Raw genomic sequence first — 16,525 nt, forward strand, 5'->3', positions numbered from 1 at the left:
CAACATTATAATAATCAAATTTTAAATATTAGCTTGTACCATTACACTAGGGTAAATTCATTTCAATACTCCTGTGGAATCGCCCATAGAAGTTTTAATGCATTTACCTGGGGTTTGAGCAGCAGGTGCCATCACGCATTTGTATAATGATGGGAAGTAAAAATAATTACGAGTTCACCTATTGAATACAAAACTCCAAAAACATAATTAGACTTGGTTAATCCAATAGCTGCATTAAACTATAGAAAGGACGAAGAACAAGATTCTTTTTTTTTGTGATGTGTTAAAGGTTTCTTGCATTTTCTCTAATCATATTTTGTAGTGATACAAATGTTTCACAGGAGCTACAACCAGTGGAAGATCTTGAAACTGTCAGTCAGTTCTGATACTGAAACTGTGCTATCCAAACAGTGGAAACATATTATGGCACTGAAGTAATGCATGTAATGTGTTGTGTGTCGTGTGGGTGTGGACATGTGCTCAGTGCAAGTTTGTCCAACAACAGTGCTTTGATTATTTTTTTTCAATTGACTAACTGTGGGGCTCAGTACAGTAACAACCACTGGACTGCCTCCTGAGCAAGTGATTATAGGTTTGTATGTAGACAATATAGAGAAAACATCCAGCTCATGAAGAGAAAGCACCTGAATCTTTCTCTCCCTATTCTATGGGAGAAATCTCCCGATAGCTGTTCTCACTCACCATTTACCTCTAAGGCTTTCTCTGAATATTCCCGTATTGAAAGGAAAAGGGCAAAGCATCTTCACAGACACTGCAAGGGTGAATCTTCCAACAGTGAATGAAAGAATGAGAGTCAGCATATCCATAATTTCATGCGACAAGCAAATAATCAGAACGATTCAAGAGAAAACTGAAAGAAAACAACTCATCAACATCTGTGAGCTAAACTTATGCCAGACCTTTGCTTCTCTGACATTTTTCTCTGATTCCTACACATAATACCCGTGCCATATTTGTGTATCTTTTTCTAGGTGTATGTTTTTTTTTAAAAAAGGATAAAATTTAAGTTTTCAAGTTGTTAAATTAGCAATTCATGTTTTTTTTAAACCAGAGGTTCAAAACAGTTTGATTACAATAAAAAACAAAAGAACCATGGATACGGGAAATCAGAAACAAAAACAGAAATTGTTGGAACCCTTGCTCAGAACAGAACTCTGAGGGTTACTGGACCTTGAATATTAATTTTGATTACCTTATTTTCTCCTATTGAAAAACATGGTGTGCATATTTTATCTTCAGATATTTGAGTGTTGAAAGCCTATAGAGGTAAAATAGGTCTGCAGCCCAACATACATATCTTTTCCGTTATGTGCAACCCATCTATACTTCTATCTTTCTCTGATCTGTATGGTAACTCTCAGAACAAGTGGGCTATGTTCATTTCAAATGTTAAGATAAAAATAACTGAACTGGAATTGCGCCTGTCTAGCGACTGCCCACTTCCAGCTTTAATGCAGGCAGGAGGAATGGGTTGATCAGTCAAATAGGTGAAGTGGGTACTGCAGATGCTGGAGATTTGAGTCACGATTAGAGTGGTGCTGGAAAAACACAGGTCAGTCAGCATCCGAGGAGCAGGAAAATCCTGATGAAGGGTTTTTGCCCGAAACGTCGATTTTCCTGCTCCTCGGATGCTGCCTGACTTGCTATGCTTTTCCAGCACCAGTCTAATCTTGAATCATTTAAATGCCTATTGAGGTTGCATTCTTTAATTTTAACAATCGTTCTGCTTTTAACTACAAATAACTATGTTTTACAGACTGGGGAAAATGCAAAAAGAAATGGGAAGAACTGAAGCCATGCAGGAAGTGCCGATTTAGCAACGTTTGTGGGTTTAGAGGAGCAGGAGTGTTTTTCCAGACCCAACCAGACAACCCAACAAATCTCCACTCTCACACCCACCCAACCACTCCTCTGCAACTTTTCTCTTCCTTCACTACCCCAACTGGGTGTCTGCTTACCCTACAACCTTAAGCCTTGCCATGATCTTTATCACTCTTCCAATAAAACTACCTGCTCTCGAAGGCTCCAATTCTGTGAAGCAGGCTTCTAAATGGAGATATCTCATATCAGGTCAATTGAACTGCCTCTGATCATTTCAAGGAGCACAGCAATTACATTCCGTAAGACATTTGGAGCGTCAGCTCTTCCAGATTTAAAAACCACTTCATCCTGCCCCCCCGACTGCTTCCAATGAACAATCTGGGTCTTTGCATCAACACACAGACTACTTCCACATGTCTAACATACAGGGGCGAACTTGGGCTCGAGTGTGTTTTTGGACACCGAGAGAACTCTTAATATTCCAAAATGGCCTCTGCAAACACTTGGAATGCTAAACGGAGTAGACGCAACATTGTTGAAAGAATTAGTCTGGACAACCTTAACACTTACCAGAGGCATATGGAGCAGATATATTGTGTTGATAATCAACGAGTTAGTATGGAGTTCCATACGACAGCATACATAGTCTTAACCTCGCACAGCTGAACATGCATTCATTGTGAAAAGGCTCCCCACCCGTGCTATTTAAAGGGATTGTCAATCACTCATAAGTTAGATTTCATCTGATTGATTTCAGCTGATTGTATCGAGTTGAGGTAACAATTTCAGTGCTTCTTCACTCTTGTGACAAGCTTCAATTGCCTCCAGGGAGTTGTTTCGCTGATGCTGGATGATTCTGAAATAAAGGCATGTGCGCCAACTTGTTGCTTGCAGACACAAGTAGCATAGTATACCCTTGTCTTGGAATTAATCAGGACTGGGAGAATGAAGACAGCAGGACAAACTGCTGGAAGGAGGAGCAGTCAGTGGGAGTAAGAACTCCCAGCAGGACAACCTTTCTAAGGAACATAAACAGAAGTTTCTGGAAAAGCTCAATAGGTCTGGCAGTATCTGTGAAGAGAAATCAGAGCTAACATTTCGGGTCCATTCTGAGGGAGGGTCACTGGACTCAAAATGTTAACTCTGATTTCTCTTCACAGATATTACTAGACCTGCTGAGCTTTTCCAGCAACCTCTGCTTGTGTTTTTGATTTACATCATCTGCAGTTCTTTAGGGTTTTACTCTGTCTGAGGAGGTTAGAGAGGGATGCTGACCAGAAACTGGATCGTTACAGCATTTCAATTTTCCTGGTGGTAGCTTCTGTTCCTTGATAGCAACTCATCCAAATGGTTTATGAAGGAATTATGAGGCATGTTCCAAGGGAAATGGAATTTTATTGGTGGCGAAACAAACTGACGCAGTGTTTGCAGCACATCAACTTGTGGACAGCAAGTGCACAGCAGAAGGTGGGAGAACCATAAAAATACCGATGCAATCTGCATGTTAAAGATACAAAATGATGCCAGAGGGCATCTACAAGTAACTACATGATTATCTCCTTGACACTGAAATTATGAATCATGGTGGAAATGGCTACATTTTGCTGCAACCATTCTGCTTCTCAATCTTGAGATGGTCATCTCAGGATAGCTGGAGGGCCCAGAGCACATCCACAGCGAGTGCAACATGTGAAAACCTGCGATCTTGCATTTTACTGTGGTCGACCTCCTCAGTCAACTCCTTCCATACCCACAGCCACTACCATCTATAAGGCCAATAGGATACATGGGAACACCAGCACCCGCACATTCTCTCTTCCAAATTACTATCCAGACCTGAAAATTTATCGCCATTCCTTCAGTATCACTGGGTCAAAATCCTGGAACTCCCTCACCAAAAGCTTTGTAGGTCGACCTACAGCACATGAACACGTGGCAACTCACCATCACATTCTCCAGTGAAACTAGGGTCGGGCAATAAATACTGACCCAGCAATGATACCCAAATTCCATGAGTCAATACAAAAAAAATTCTCTCTTTCCCAGATCAGATTTTGTTGCCAATCCATTCCCAAGACATACTGTGGACACAGTGTACCTCTCTTTTAAGAGTTGCAGAATCGGTCTAAGGAGTGCATGTAGCTCATTAGCAGCATTGGAGTTGCTGGCTGCATGCAGTAATCACAGTAATTGGCACCAAGCTGATGTGCTGACTGTACTCTCCTCAAATGGCTCAGGTTTAATTGTCCACCTTGAACCCCAAGCCAGGTTTGCAGATCAACTCAATCCACAGAGTGGACACGTTATTTTCACAGACCTTTGAGTGAGTTACAGATAGGCTGCTACTAAACATTAAATGCAATAGATCAATAGATGATTAGAAAGCTTCCAGCCGGGGCTGCAAACAGAATTTTGCCATATTTTTTCCAACAGTAAATTATGACAGTGATCATAGTATCTTTGAACTACTGTCTACAGCGTGAACATGTCTGAGCAAATTGGCTTCTACAGACAATAAAATGCACTCTCTGCCAGCAAATAGCTGCAGTCATAGTATTGTTCGTTATTATTTTGGAAGTTAGGCAGTAAGCTAAAATATTCAATAAATGACTTTTGCTATGCTTTATTTCATGAATCTGTTTGGTAGTGGCAGGCATCATTACATTTTGCAGAGAACTTTACGCAATTTGAGGCACAGGTCTAAATAGATGGTGCTTTCTGGTTACAGCTCAGCAGAAGCTTCGGGGAAATATTTTGAGAAGCTCCTTTCAAGCAACAATGGAGAGAATAAACAGTTATGGGAAACAGACTTTGAGCTTTAAAGACAAAATTCTGCACAAAACATCATCTTCCTTTGATTAGTAGCTGAAAAACAATAAAATTTCAGGGTCAAGAAAAGACAGAAGGACATTAGTTAAGGATAAAACTTCTGCTCTCTACCATTATACTATTGCTTCTATACTGACATAAAGAGATTTTGGTGTCGAGAGGGTAGTGCTGGAAAAGCACAGCAGGTTGGGCAGCATCCAAGGAGTAGGAGAATCAACGTTTCAGGCACAGGTAAAGAGATTTTTTCCAGAATAGTAATGGAATTGGGAACATGGGTTTACAATCTGATTCTCAAGAGCTGAGAAGTCAAGGAATGTAAGAATGGATTGTAAAATAACTCCAGATTGACATAAAGCCACGTTTCAAAAGTTAATAGATAGTTCAACAAGTTGCCAGGAAACATTTTTGATTTTAAATGCTCTTGTTTTAAAACAGCTGATTTTCATGTCTGTTCTCCTCTAATGTTAATAAAACTCCCTAATGTAACTAATTAACTGGCAAGAATACAACATGCAGCAGACAGTATGGCTCTGCAACTGTTTGTTACCCTCCACTCATACCCTAAGAACAGTCTGTGACATAACATTACTATTGAATGCTTGAGAGTTTGAATCTCATGCTCAAATAATAGCAACAATGGAACTAAAAGTGCAGACACTTGGCTGAACCGAAATTTCCTTCAGCAACTATTAACTGGTTCAATTGCTCCAAATGGAAGCATGCTTTGCTCATTATGAATGCAACAAGGTGAATGAATTTTTTAGGCAGTCTCAATATAACCTTTAATAATTAGTAGTCTTCACACAAACCTGCCTGTAACTTGTTACTAATTGGTGTTATAGATGGTTTCACATGTGAGCAATTGAATATATAGCAGAGAAAGTAGAGTGGGACAGAGGGAGGTTTAAAAGGGCAATGCTGAGTATTGAAATGTAAAGCTTCAGCTGCCAATCTTCAAATTGTATAAAGAATCAAGAAAGCATCTATTATGAAAGGAAATTTTAAAAACCTCCCCCTCCTGACTAAACAACCACTGATGTCAAGAAAAAGAACTATTGGAGTTAACAATGTGGAAGGGTGAAGATATATTGAGATCCATTGATAGAAGGTTCCATTGAACTTTTATGGATCATCTGGACCATCCTTTGGCTCAACAGGTGAAAGGAGAGCATTAGCCAAGACTTTTGCAAAATTAATGGAAAAGGACCATATTCATTTTTCTTGTTGTGGTCTGGAATGTAATACCTGGAAGGGTGTTGGAAGCAAATTAAATCACAACAATCCGAGGGGAATTGGACAAATACTTAAAGAAAACATTTACAGGACTGCAGAAGAAGAGTTGGTCTAATAGGATCGTTCTTTAAAAAAAAATGAGCATAGGCTCGAAGGGCCAAACAGCCTCCTTGTGTGCTTTATGCTGTGGTGATCCTTTCCACAACTGCCCCAAGTGTATGGGGGTGGTGGGCTTTATGCATGCCTTGATGTGAACTCAACTCTATTTACAGATTCATGATCTGACGGATGCTGAGTGGGTGGAACTACCACCTGGTGCTCTGGGAAAAGATGTTTGTGTACTGCCGTAGCTCTCGGGGTTGCAGCAGCCAGGTGTTTGTTATTTTGTGGCTTGCTGCTGAAACAAGACCCAAGCAGTTTCCATTATCTACTGTATAACTGAGGGAATGTGGCCAGAGTCATTGGGGAGTTAACAATGTGTTCACTTCAGCCTAATACTGTGGTGATTGAGTCTAGCGGAAATCTGGCACCACCGCCTCTTAGTATCTCATTTTTTCACTAAATTCATTTTAAAAATAAGGTGGGAAGCGCTAGGTTTGTAGCCCATTTGGTTAAAAATATGGAACTTTTATTGTAACTGAGTCATTTTAAAACAAAGCTTACTAAAACCACTAAAAAATATAAAAGCATTGTTTCTTGTGCAAAACCTTCTCGTTCAAGTCCCTCAGCTTATGTTAAACTTTAGAAGAATACACCATTTTTTAAGTTTCTGACGAACAACGTTGCTGGTTGTTAACCACATGCACAACTTTACGGAGTATAGATTTTGAAATTTAATAACAATGCTGTCCAGAAGTTCAAGGTGGATTATGTCCAGGTAAAGTTCTTAATTTCGACCCACATTGATGTTTCAACTGGTCATTTTACTTCTACTTTATTGTATAAAAATAAATCCAGATGAATGGTGTGAAGCTCCAAGGGAAAATCGATTGTGTGTGTTCTGGTGTGCTTCCACGTTTACGAAGCACATTATTGCGGAGGAAAATGGAAACAGACATACTAAAAGATTCAAGAAAACGTTGCAATTAAATTCTGAGGGGTTCGTAATAAATAGATGATGTCTACGCACCTTCAGCCTTGGTGTAGACAGCAATATTTCCATTAACAAGTCCAGCGTAGAGGCATTGTAACTTGTACCCGAGGCTCACCACTGTTGATCTATCCGGAGTAAAGAAATGCTGCAATCGAACTTTTTTCGAAGCCTGACTGCTCTTGTACACAGAAATGCTGCAGTAGGATAAACAAAGATATCATAATTGTACGTGCTATCAACTGCATCTCATGCCACAAATGAAAGGGCATCCAATGAAACACATGGTTCCAGTATTACTTAATGGAATTTATTTGGGTATACCTTGACTTGGTGTGATAGTCTAATTGGGTTATAATGGGTCAGCAACTCATTTTATGCATCTGATTTTATCGTCTTGAAATCAATGAGGGAAATACAAAATAGGCTGCTGACCTTATTGCCTGTATTACACTATTTTATGAAGTCAAGATTTACACCATGCTGTCTATATTGGTTTCCATTCACATGCTGAGCTCTTTCTTTTCAGTTATATTGCTGAAAATCAGCATGCATCTGTCAGAGCAACTGTGAGAAGGTTTCACATTTTCATGAAGTTCTCTAATACTACCTTAAATTTAAACAAATTCAAAACATGGCTTCTGTCTTTCATTTTGATTACAACCCAATTTACAAGGATGTTGCCAGGGTTGGAGGATTTGAGCAATAGGGAGAGGTTGAACAGGCTGGGGCTGTTTTCCCTGGAGCATCGGAGGCTGAGGGGTGACCTCAAAAAGGTTTATAAAATCATGAGGTGCATGGATAGGATAAATAAACAAAGTCTCTTCCCTGGGGTGGGGGAGTCCAGAACTAGAAAGCATAGGTTTAGGGTGAGAGAGGAAAGATATAAAAAGGAACGAAGGGGCAACTTTTTCATGCAGAGGGTGGTGCGTGTATGGAATGAGCTGCCAGAGGAAGAGGTGGAGGCTGGTTCAATTGCAGCATTTAAAAGGCATCTGGATGAGTATATGAATAGGAAGAGTTTAGAGGGATATGGGCCAAGTGCTGGCAAATGGGAGTAGATTAGGTTGGGACATCGGGTCAGCATGGACAAGTTGAGTCAATCTCTATGACTCTCAACTTCAATATGGCCACATCCAGTTGTCTTAATGGCTTTGAACCTATTTAACATATTTTATCTCTCCGTTACCACCATCAGTATTCCCTTTGTCTTTCACTCTGGTCGTCCTCAGCTTCTGTTACGCTTGCATCCCCTCCTACTAGGTTAACAAAGCATTTAAAAAAAAACACCATTTGGCTACCTATGTTCTGAAGAAGAGTCATGTCAACTCAAAACCGTGCGGGCAGCACGGTGGCACAGTGGTTAGCACTGCTACCTCACAACGCCAGAGACCCGGGTTCAATTCCCGACTCAGGCGACTGACTTTGTGGAGTTTGCACATTCTCCCCGTGTCTGCGTGGGTTTCCTCCCACAGTCCAACAATGTGCAGGTCAGGTGAATTGGCCAAGCTAAATTGCCCCTAGTGTTAGGTAAAGGGGTAAATGTATGGGTGGGTTGCGCTTCAGCGGGTCAGGGTGGACTTGTTGGGCCGAAGGGCCTGTTTCCACACTGTAAGTAATCTAATCTAATCTAATCTAAAACGGTAACCGTTTCTCCCTCCACAGATGCTGGCAGACTTTGTCAGATTCTCAGCCACTGTCTTTATTGCTAGCTTAAATGTTATTGACAGAAATAAGAAGAGCTTGTTTAAAAACCCAAATGTATGCAATTTTTCATTGCCTGCTCCATTTTTGCATCTCTGAAGCGGAAGCTTTGGAAGTGGTTTATGACAGATATGAGGTGAAAGCACTGCTGGGAAAGAAAATATCAGCCACCAAGGCCATCACTGGATGTCTACTGGTGATGGTGGCAGTATTTCCATACTTTCAGATTTCACTTCTTCACTGTTTTGAGCCTGACACAAGTAGTGAGGAAAGGTTGAGAGGCAAGTGACCATGGTTGCCATGGACAAGGGGTGACCTTATAGAGGTTTTAAAAAAATTATGAGGGGCATGGATAGGGTGAATAGCCAAGGTCTTTTTCCAAGGCTAGGCAAGTCCAAAACCAGAAGGTATAGGTTTAAGACGAGATGGAAAAGATTTAAAAGGGATATGAGGGGCAACATTTTCATGCAGATGGGACTAGATCAGTTCAGGATATCTGATCGGCGTGGACGAGTTGGACCAAAGGATTTGTAATAACTGTGATTTTTTGACTTCTTGTTCATTCACAGTACATCTCGGCTATATGACATCCTGGCACAGTTTCTTGATTGGTGGACCCATCATCCATTCTGCTAATTGGCTGATGACTTCACCATGCTGAGAGGGCGGTCTTTAAATTAAATCGAGGAATGCAGAATTCTGGAGAGGGACTACAAAGGCTTACAAAGCAAAGGTGACGATGGCATTGCAGGACAGCTATTTATACAATGATACCCAGAGAGGGACAGAGTGTACAAATACTTTTTAACCACAGCAAATAGAGTCAAAGAGGTTCAAGTTTTTAAAACTGCAAAATGAATAGCTCTCTACTTTTTAAAATTTACTCGGCGATGCGGGCATCTCTGGCTAGGCCAGTATTTATTGCCCATCCCTAATTGCCCAAAGGGCAGTTTTTACTGAATCACATTGCTGTGGGTCTGGATTCACACAGTCTAGACCAGGTTAAGAAAGGCAGACTTCCTTCCCTAAATGATATTAGTGAATCAGATGGGTTTTTCCAATAATTGACAATGATTCCATTGTCATCGCTACATTCTTAATTCTAGATTCTTTCTTGAATTAAAATTCCACCATCTGCCATGGCGGGCTTTGAACCTGGGTCCCTAGAATAGTAGCTGAGTTTCTGGATTAATAGTTTAGCAATAATACCACTAGGCCATCACCTATCTGCTTAGTTAATTGCATGCACTATTTGGAATAAAATAGGTAAATTAACAGCAGAAATAAAGGTTGATGGGAATAATCTTACAGCCATTATGCAGACATGGTTACAAGGAGATTAAAGTTGCAAACTAAATATTCAGGGCTTTGTGGCTTTTCAAAATGTCAGGCAGGAAGAAAAAGGTGATGAGGTAGCACTGTTAGTATAGGTGTAATATGTACTAAAGCAAGAATTGATCTTGGATCAGAAGATGTAGAATCCATATGGGTTGAAGAAAGAAATAACAAGGGGAAGATGACATTACTGGGAGCAGTGTGTAAAATCCAAACATGAGCTTTTGTAGTACAGATATTAACTTAGGACATAATGAGGGCATTTTAAAAAAGGCAGTACAGTACATTAGTCATGGGTAACTTTAATCACCATGCAGATTGGAAAATTAAATTGCCAGAGGAAGCGATGAGAAAGAGTTCAGAGTGTATTTGGGAGTTTTCTTAAACAAGTGGCATGGTAGCGGGGGGAGGCATGGTGACGGTGGTGGTGGCAGGGGTGGCACGGTGGCTCAGTGGTTAGCACTGCGCCAGGGACCTGTGTTCATTTCCTGCCTCAGGCGACTGTCTGTGTGGAGTTTGCACATTCTCACTATGTCTGCGTGGACTTCCTTCGGGTGCTCCGGTTTGCTCCCACAATCCAAAAATGTGCAGACCAGGTGAATTGACCATGCTAAATTGCCCATAGCATTAGGTGCATTAATCAGGGGTAAATATAGGGTAGGGGGATGGGTCTGGGTAGGTTACTCTTCGGAGGGTAGGTGTGGACTTGTTGGACCGAAGGGCCTGTTTCCACACTGCAGGGAATCTAATCTAAAACACTGTGGATCCATCCAGGGATCAGGCTATTTTAGATCTGATGAAATGAGACAGGTTGACTCAATAATTTCAGAGTAAAAAAAGCCCTAGGAAATGAACATGGCAGAATTTAGCATTCAGTTTGAGACCGACTGGCTTAGGTAGGAAACAATTGTGCCAAACATAAATACAGACCTGATAGCCATTACAGAGTCATAGTTATGAGGTCAAAGCTGGGGTGTTACATGGGAATGAGAGTAGAATTGGCTGGACTGCACTGGGAAGGTTTAGCAGTAAAGACAGTTGAGTAACAACAGCAGATGTTTGAGAAAATAGTTCATGATTTATAACAAAGATGCATCCTAGTGAGGAAAAAGGATTCTAGGAAGGTGATAAATCAACCATACTTGACCAAGGAAAGTGAAGGTAGTATCAATTTAGCGAATAGATATGCAATGTGACAAAGACCAGGGGTAAGCCAGAGAATAGGTAAAGTTTGAAAAACCAGTAAAAGATTGCCAAAACTAGCAGAAAATAAACTCTGAAGGTAAATAAGCAAGTAACATGAAGAGGGATAGTAAGAGCTTCTTTAAATATTGAATGGTGGTTTAGAATTGATAGTTTAAATGGCCTTGTATCACTATATCTTATAATAAGGCATGCATGACAGCTGACCACTCATATCCCAATCTTAACCATAAATATCAGAAAATCCAACCAAAGTGTTTATATTTGCAAAATGATAATAACTATTGTTCCGCACTGGAGCTGCGCTGTTCTGGGTCACATAAGGGCAGTATTACAGTATGAGAAGCAGGCAAGGAACAAATGTAAGCTACTTCACCGAAGAAAGAAAACGTTCATGATTCTCTAATCTGATTTTAGATGAAAAGGGATAAGTATTCCATCAGGACATTCGACACTTCAAAGAGTAGTTTGTCTGTCATGTTGTGGCATAGTCTATCAAGAATTGAAGTTTTCTAAACACTTTATTTCAAATGCCATTGTACTGTTCGTCTTATGTTCACAGCTGATGACAAGTCAGAATCCTGACTGAAATCCAGCTTCACAGATCATGTTTTGTATTTTTATTCGATGGGTGGTCTTTCACTGAAACATAAGGGTTCAATGCTGGTTTTAACAATAAGACATAAATATATTACACAAAAGACATCAAGATAACATATGAAAAAAAACAAGCTATTGACAAATAACACAATTTGAAAGATTTCAGAACATGCAACAGAACAATATCCAATCTATCCCAATTCCACAGGTTTATTGTGCTCAAACAACAGAGATAGTTCCCTTCTCAAAAATTCAAGAAACTTAACTGTTTCTTTCAATTCCTAGTCTTTTTTAAAAAAAAGACATTCATGGGATGAAGATTAGCCAGGCCAGCATTTATTGCCCAGACCAGGTAAGTCCTCACCCTGAATAACTTCTCTTTTCAATCCTCCCACTTCCTCCAAACTAAAGGAGTTGCCATGGGCACCCGCATGGGCCCCAGCTATGCCTGTCTCTTCGTAGGATATGTGGAACAGTCCATCTTCCGCAACTACACTGGCACCAACCCCCACCTTTTCCTCCGCTACATCGATGACTGTATCGGCGCTGCCTCGTGCTCCCACGAGGAGGTTGAACAGTTCATCAACTTTACTAACACCTTCCATCCCGACCTCAAAATCACCTGGACTGTCTCAGACTCCTCCCTCCCCTTCCTAGACCTTCCCATTTCTATCTCGGGCGACCGACTCAACACAGACATCTACTATAAACCGACTGATTCCCACAGCTACCTGGACTACACCTCCTCCCACCATGCCCCCTGTAAAAACTCCATCCCATATTCCCAATTCCTTCGTCTCCGCTGCATCTGCTCCCAGGAGGACCAGTTCCAACACCGCACAGCCCAGATGGCCTCCTTCTTCAAGGACTGCAGATTCCCCCAGACGTGATCGACGATGCCCTCCACCGCATCTCCTCCACTTCCCGCTCCTCCGCCCTTGAGCCCCGCTCCTCCAACCGCCACCAAGACAGAACCCCACTGGTTCTCACCTACCACCCCACCAACCTCCGTATACAACGTATCATCCGCCGTCATTTCCGCCACCTCCAAACGGACCCCACCACCAGGGATATATTTCCCTCCCCTCCCCTATCAGCGTTCCGCAAAGACCACTCCCTTCGTGACTCCCTCGTCAGGTTCACACCCCCCACCAACCCAACCTCCACTCCCGGCACCTTCCCCTGCAACTGCAGGAAATGTAAAACTTGCGCCCACACCTCCTCCCTCACTTCCCTCCAAGGCCCCAAGGGATCATTCCATATCCGCCACAAGTTCACCTGTACCTCCACACACATCATCTATTGCATCCGCTGCACCTGATGTGGCCTCCTCTATATTGGGGAGACAGGCCGCCTACTTGCGGAACGCTTCAGAGAACACCTCTGGGACGCCTGGACCAACCAACCCAACCACCCGTGGCTCAATACTTTAACTCTCCCTCCCACTCCACCGAGGACATGCAGGTCCTTGGTCTCCTCCACCGGCAGAACATAACAACACGATGGCTGGAGGAGGAGCGCCTCATCTTCCGCCTGGGAACCCTCCAACCACAAGGAATGAACTCAGATTTCTCCAGCTTCCTCATTTCCCCTCCCCCCACCTTGTCTCAGTCGGTTCCCTCAACTCAGCACCGCCCTCCTAACCTGCAATCTTCTTCCTGGCCTCTCCGCCCCCACCCCACTCCGGCCTATCACCCTCACCTTGACCTCCTTCCACCTATCACATCTCCATCGCCCCTCCCCCAAGTCCCTCCTCCCTACCTTTTATCTTAGCCAGCTTGGCACACTCTCCTCATTCCTGATGAAGGGCTTATGCCCGAAACGTCGAATTTCCTATTCCTTGGATGCTGCCTAACCTGCTGTGCTTTAACCAGCAACACATTTTCAGCAAGGATGATTCCCTCCCAGATAGGTTTTTCTAACAATTGACAACAGATTGTTGGTTATTATTAGATTTCTAATTCCAGAGTCTTAAAATTGAATTCAAAATCCACCATTTACCCTAGCAGGATTCAAACCTGGGACCCCAGATCGTCATCTGGATCTCAGGATTAACAATCCAGCGATAATATCACTGGGTCATTGCCTCCCATATTGATATTGTCTGGAGGGTGAAAGGCAACAAAATGTTTTCCAATCCACAGGTATTCTCTAATCAAAAATCAACTCTTGTGTATTCTAAACTGAAAGTGAGCTAATGTCTTTAAAAGTTTTCTCTCTGGTTGTAACGTTTTCACAATACAAAAGCTCTCTTATCATCATCAAGAAGGGCTCCAGTCATCTGTTCTCTGACACATACTGGTAAGTTAATGGCTCCCTAAAGACTAACAAGTTAATAATTAAACTCCTTCATACACAGGGCAAAACCAAAAGCAAATCTGCAAATGCAAATCCACCCCATAGATTTATACATATGTGTGTGTGTGTGCGCCTGCGCGCGCGTGCATGTGTGGGAGAGAGGGAGTTTGTGTGTGCACATGCTTGATGGAGTGTGTGTCCGCAAATGTGACAGAGTATGTACCTGTGAGAGGGTGTGCACTGTGGATGTGAGCATGCCAGTGGCTAACAGACAAGTCAGTACCCATGAGGATGTTCTCAACTGGGATCTTGGGTTCATCCCACACTACACGTGACCCCATGACACTATACATTCTTATACAAGCACACACACACACACACACACACTCATCACACTGACATACTCACACAGACCCGCTCTCTCTCACACACACCCTCTCACAGACATATACTGTCACACTTTTGTGCAAATGCATACAAACACACTGTTGCACATGCGCTTGCACACACATTCGCATGCACACACACGTAAGTCTATGGGGTGGATTTGCATTTGCAGATACATTCTATTTTGTTCAAAAGTACAAAATCTGTAGGCAGTCAGTCCATGTGACATTTTAGAAATTCCTACTTTGAAAACAGAACCAGTCTGACTCAAGGTTGGAATACAGACAGACTCTAACCTCACACCTTTAATGCATTGTCTGAGCTGAGATGTCACTTTTTTTATACAGATAAATCCTGAAGTTGTCTTGGAACTGTGACTTGAAAGAAATTCTGGGATTTAAAGAGTAATCAATCAAAACCTACATCCCAATTCAATGTGATTAAAGACATAATAGGAATCTAGGTTTGTGCAATACATCACATCAGTTGTATAACACTTTGATCTTTTACTATAAATTCTGTGTCCTATGGAACCTGCCCCAATGGTTACCTGACAAAGGAGCAGCACTCCGAAAGCTTGTATTTTCAAATAAACCCGTTGGACTATAACCTGGTGTCATGTGATTTTTAACTTTGTCCACCCCAGTCCAACACCAGCACCTCCACATTACAAATATAAAGGTACTGCCAACTTTGTTCACCTTATTTCAAACACAAAGTCATTTAACTGATAAGCAGAGTCATTTAATTGTTATGGGGCAGAAGAGGCCATTTGGCCCATTTGTGTCTGTACCAGCTCTCAGAGCAATAAGAAACATTAAGGAGTTTACAAACATCACAGCAGATGTGAGAATGGATAACATATGACAGTTTGTATGGCTTCTTTGCTTTATTTGGAGGATGACTTGGCATTTTCTCCAAGTCACATGATGCAGAGATGTGACTACAGACTTTAAAATGTAGCAAACTGTTATGGAAGCTGACTGTAGGGTAGGAAGGAGTTTGGGAAAAGGCTTTTGGGTTGCTGCAGCAATTGGGTAGCTAATGTGCCTCCTCCCAACTTCTTGAGAAAGAAATAATGCCCTTCTCTCTCCCCTATCTCATTCCATCTTCAAGCTTAACTATGAAATGAACCTCTGCCAGAACAGGTAAAGAAATAATATCAACTGCCAAGGCAGCTCTACAATTTCAAAGCCTTCACTTCAAACAACAAGACAATAAAACAACAGCAGGCCTGCATTAAAATGTAGACTGACCTCAATTCCATTTTGTTTTATCGGTATTGTTTACATCTACATCTGCAGCTGGTTTTGGTGTGTGACAGTGAGAGTGAGACATAGTTTCTTTAATAGCCTCCAGGATAAGGATTTGAAAAGTAAACATATCTTTATATTTTTATTTGCTAAAAGTTTGCTACTGGGCAACTTAAAATTGACTCTCTCATTCCAAGGGTAAGAAATAAATACCTCCTCATTCAAATACAATAATCATGGAGAATTTTGACACAACACTATAAAAATAGTCGGTGCCATGTTTTATAATCTTCCAACAGCTCACAACACAAGTTGAAAATTCAATACTTAGCTTAAAAAAGTGTTACATGAAAACAATGAAGACGTTCTACAACAAAATGTGTGAAAGGATTAAACAAAAAGTGCTTGAACAGAGATAAAAGGTATTCATTTATAGCTTTGGTTAGAAAATGTGCCACTCTCTGAGAAAGTGTATATATCACCGAAGACTAAATGGTATCTATGGTCTCACATATTTACTCTAAACTATGTCAAAGAGCTTCAGATGAGATGGGAAGGATCTAGTCAAAACAAAGCTCCAGTGTTCAAGGACTGTTTGTACAAAAGCCTTTTGTGCCACAGTTTGGATTTCATGGGTTACTTTGGCTGAGAATATTTTATTCCTGATTAAAGGCACATGACTACAGGACTTTGACACAACGGCAAAAAGGCTGGGACAAGTTATTATCTGCTTTACAAGTGTACCAATCTG

General features: G+C 41.5%; 1 protein-coding gene across 1 annotated transcript in view; it reads right to left on the reverse strand.

The window, feature by feature from the left end:
* arhgef10 (Rho guanine nucleotide exchange factor (GEF) 10) overlaps positions 1–16,525 on the reverse strand; it is a 280,448-nt gene that overhangs the window by 61,646 nt on the left and 202,277 nt on the right. The window contains exon 25 of the mRNA XM_060853056.1: positions 7,034–7,191. Coding sequence (XP_060709039.1) covers positions 7,034–7,191 — 158 coding nt within the window. The remainder of the gene's footprint in view (positions 1–7,033; positions 7,192–16,525) is intronic.

This window comes from Hemiscyllium ocellatum, chromosome 3 (assembly GCF_020745735.1).
Source record: "Hemiscyllium ocellatum isolate sHemOce1 chromosome 3, sHemOce1.pat.X.cur, whole genome shotgun sequence".
Lineage (NCBI taxonomy): Eukaryota > Metazoa > Chordata > Chondrichthyes > Orectolobiformes > Hemiscylliidae > Hemiscyllium > Hemiscyllium ocellatum.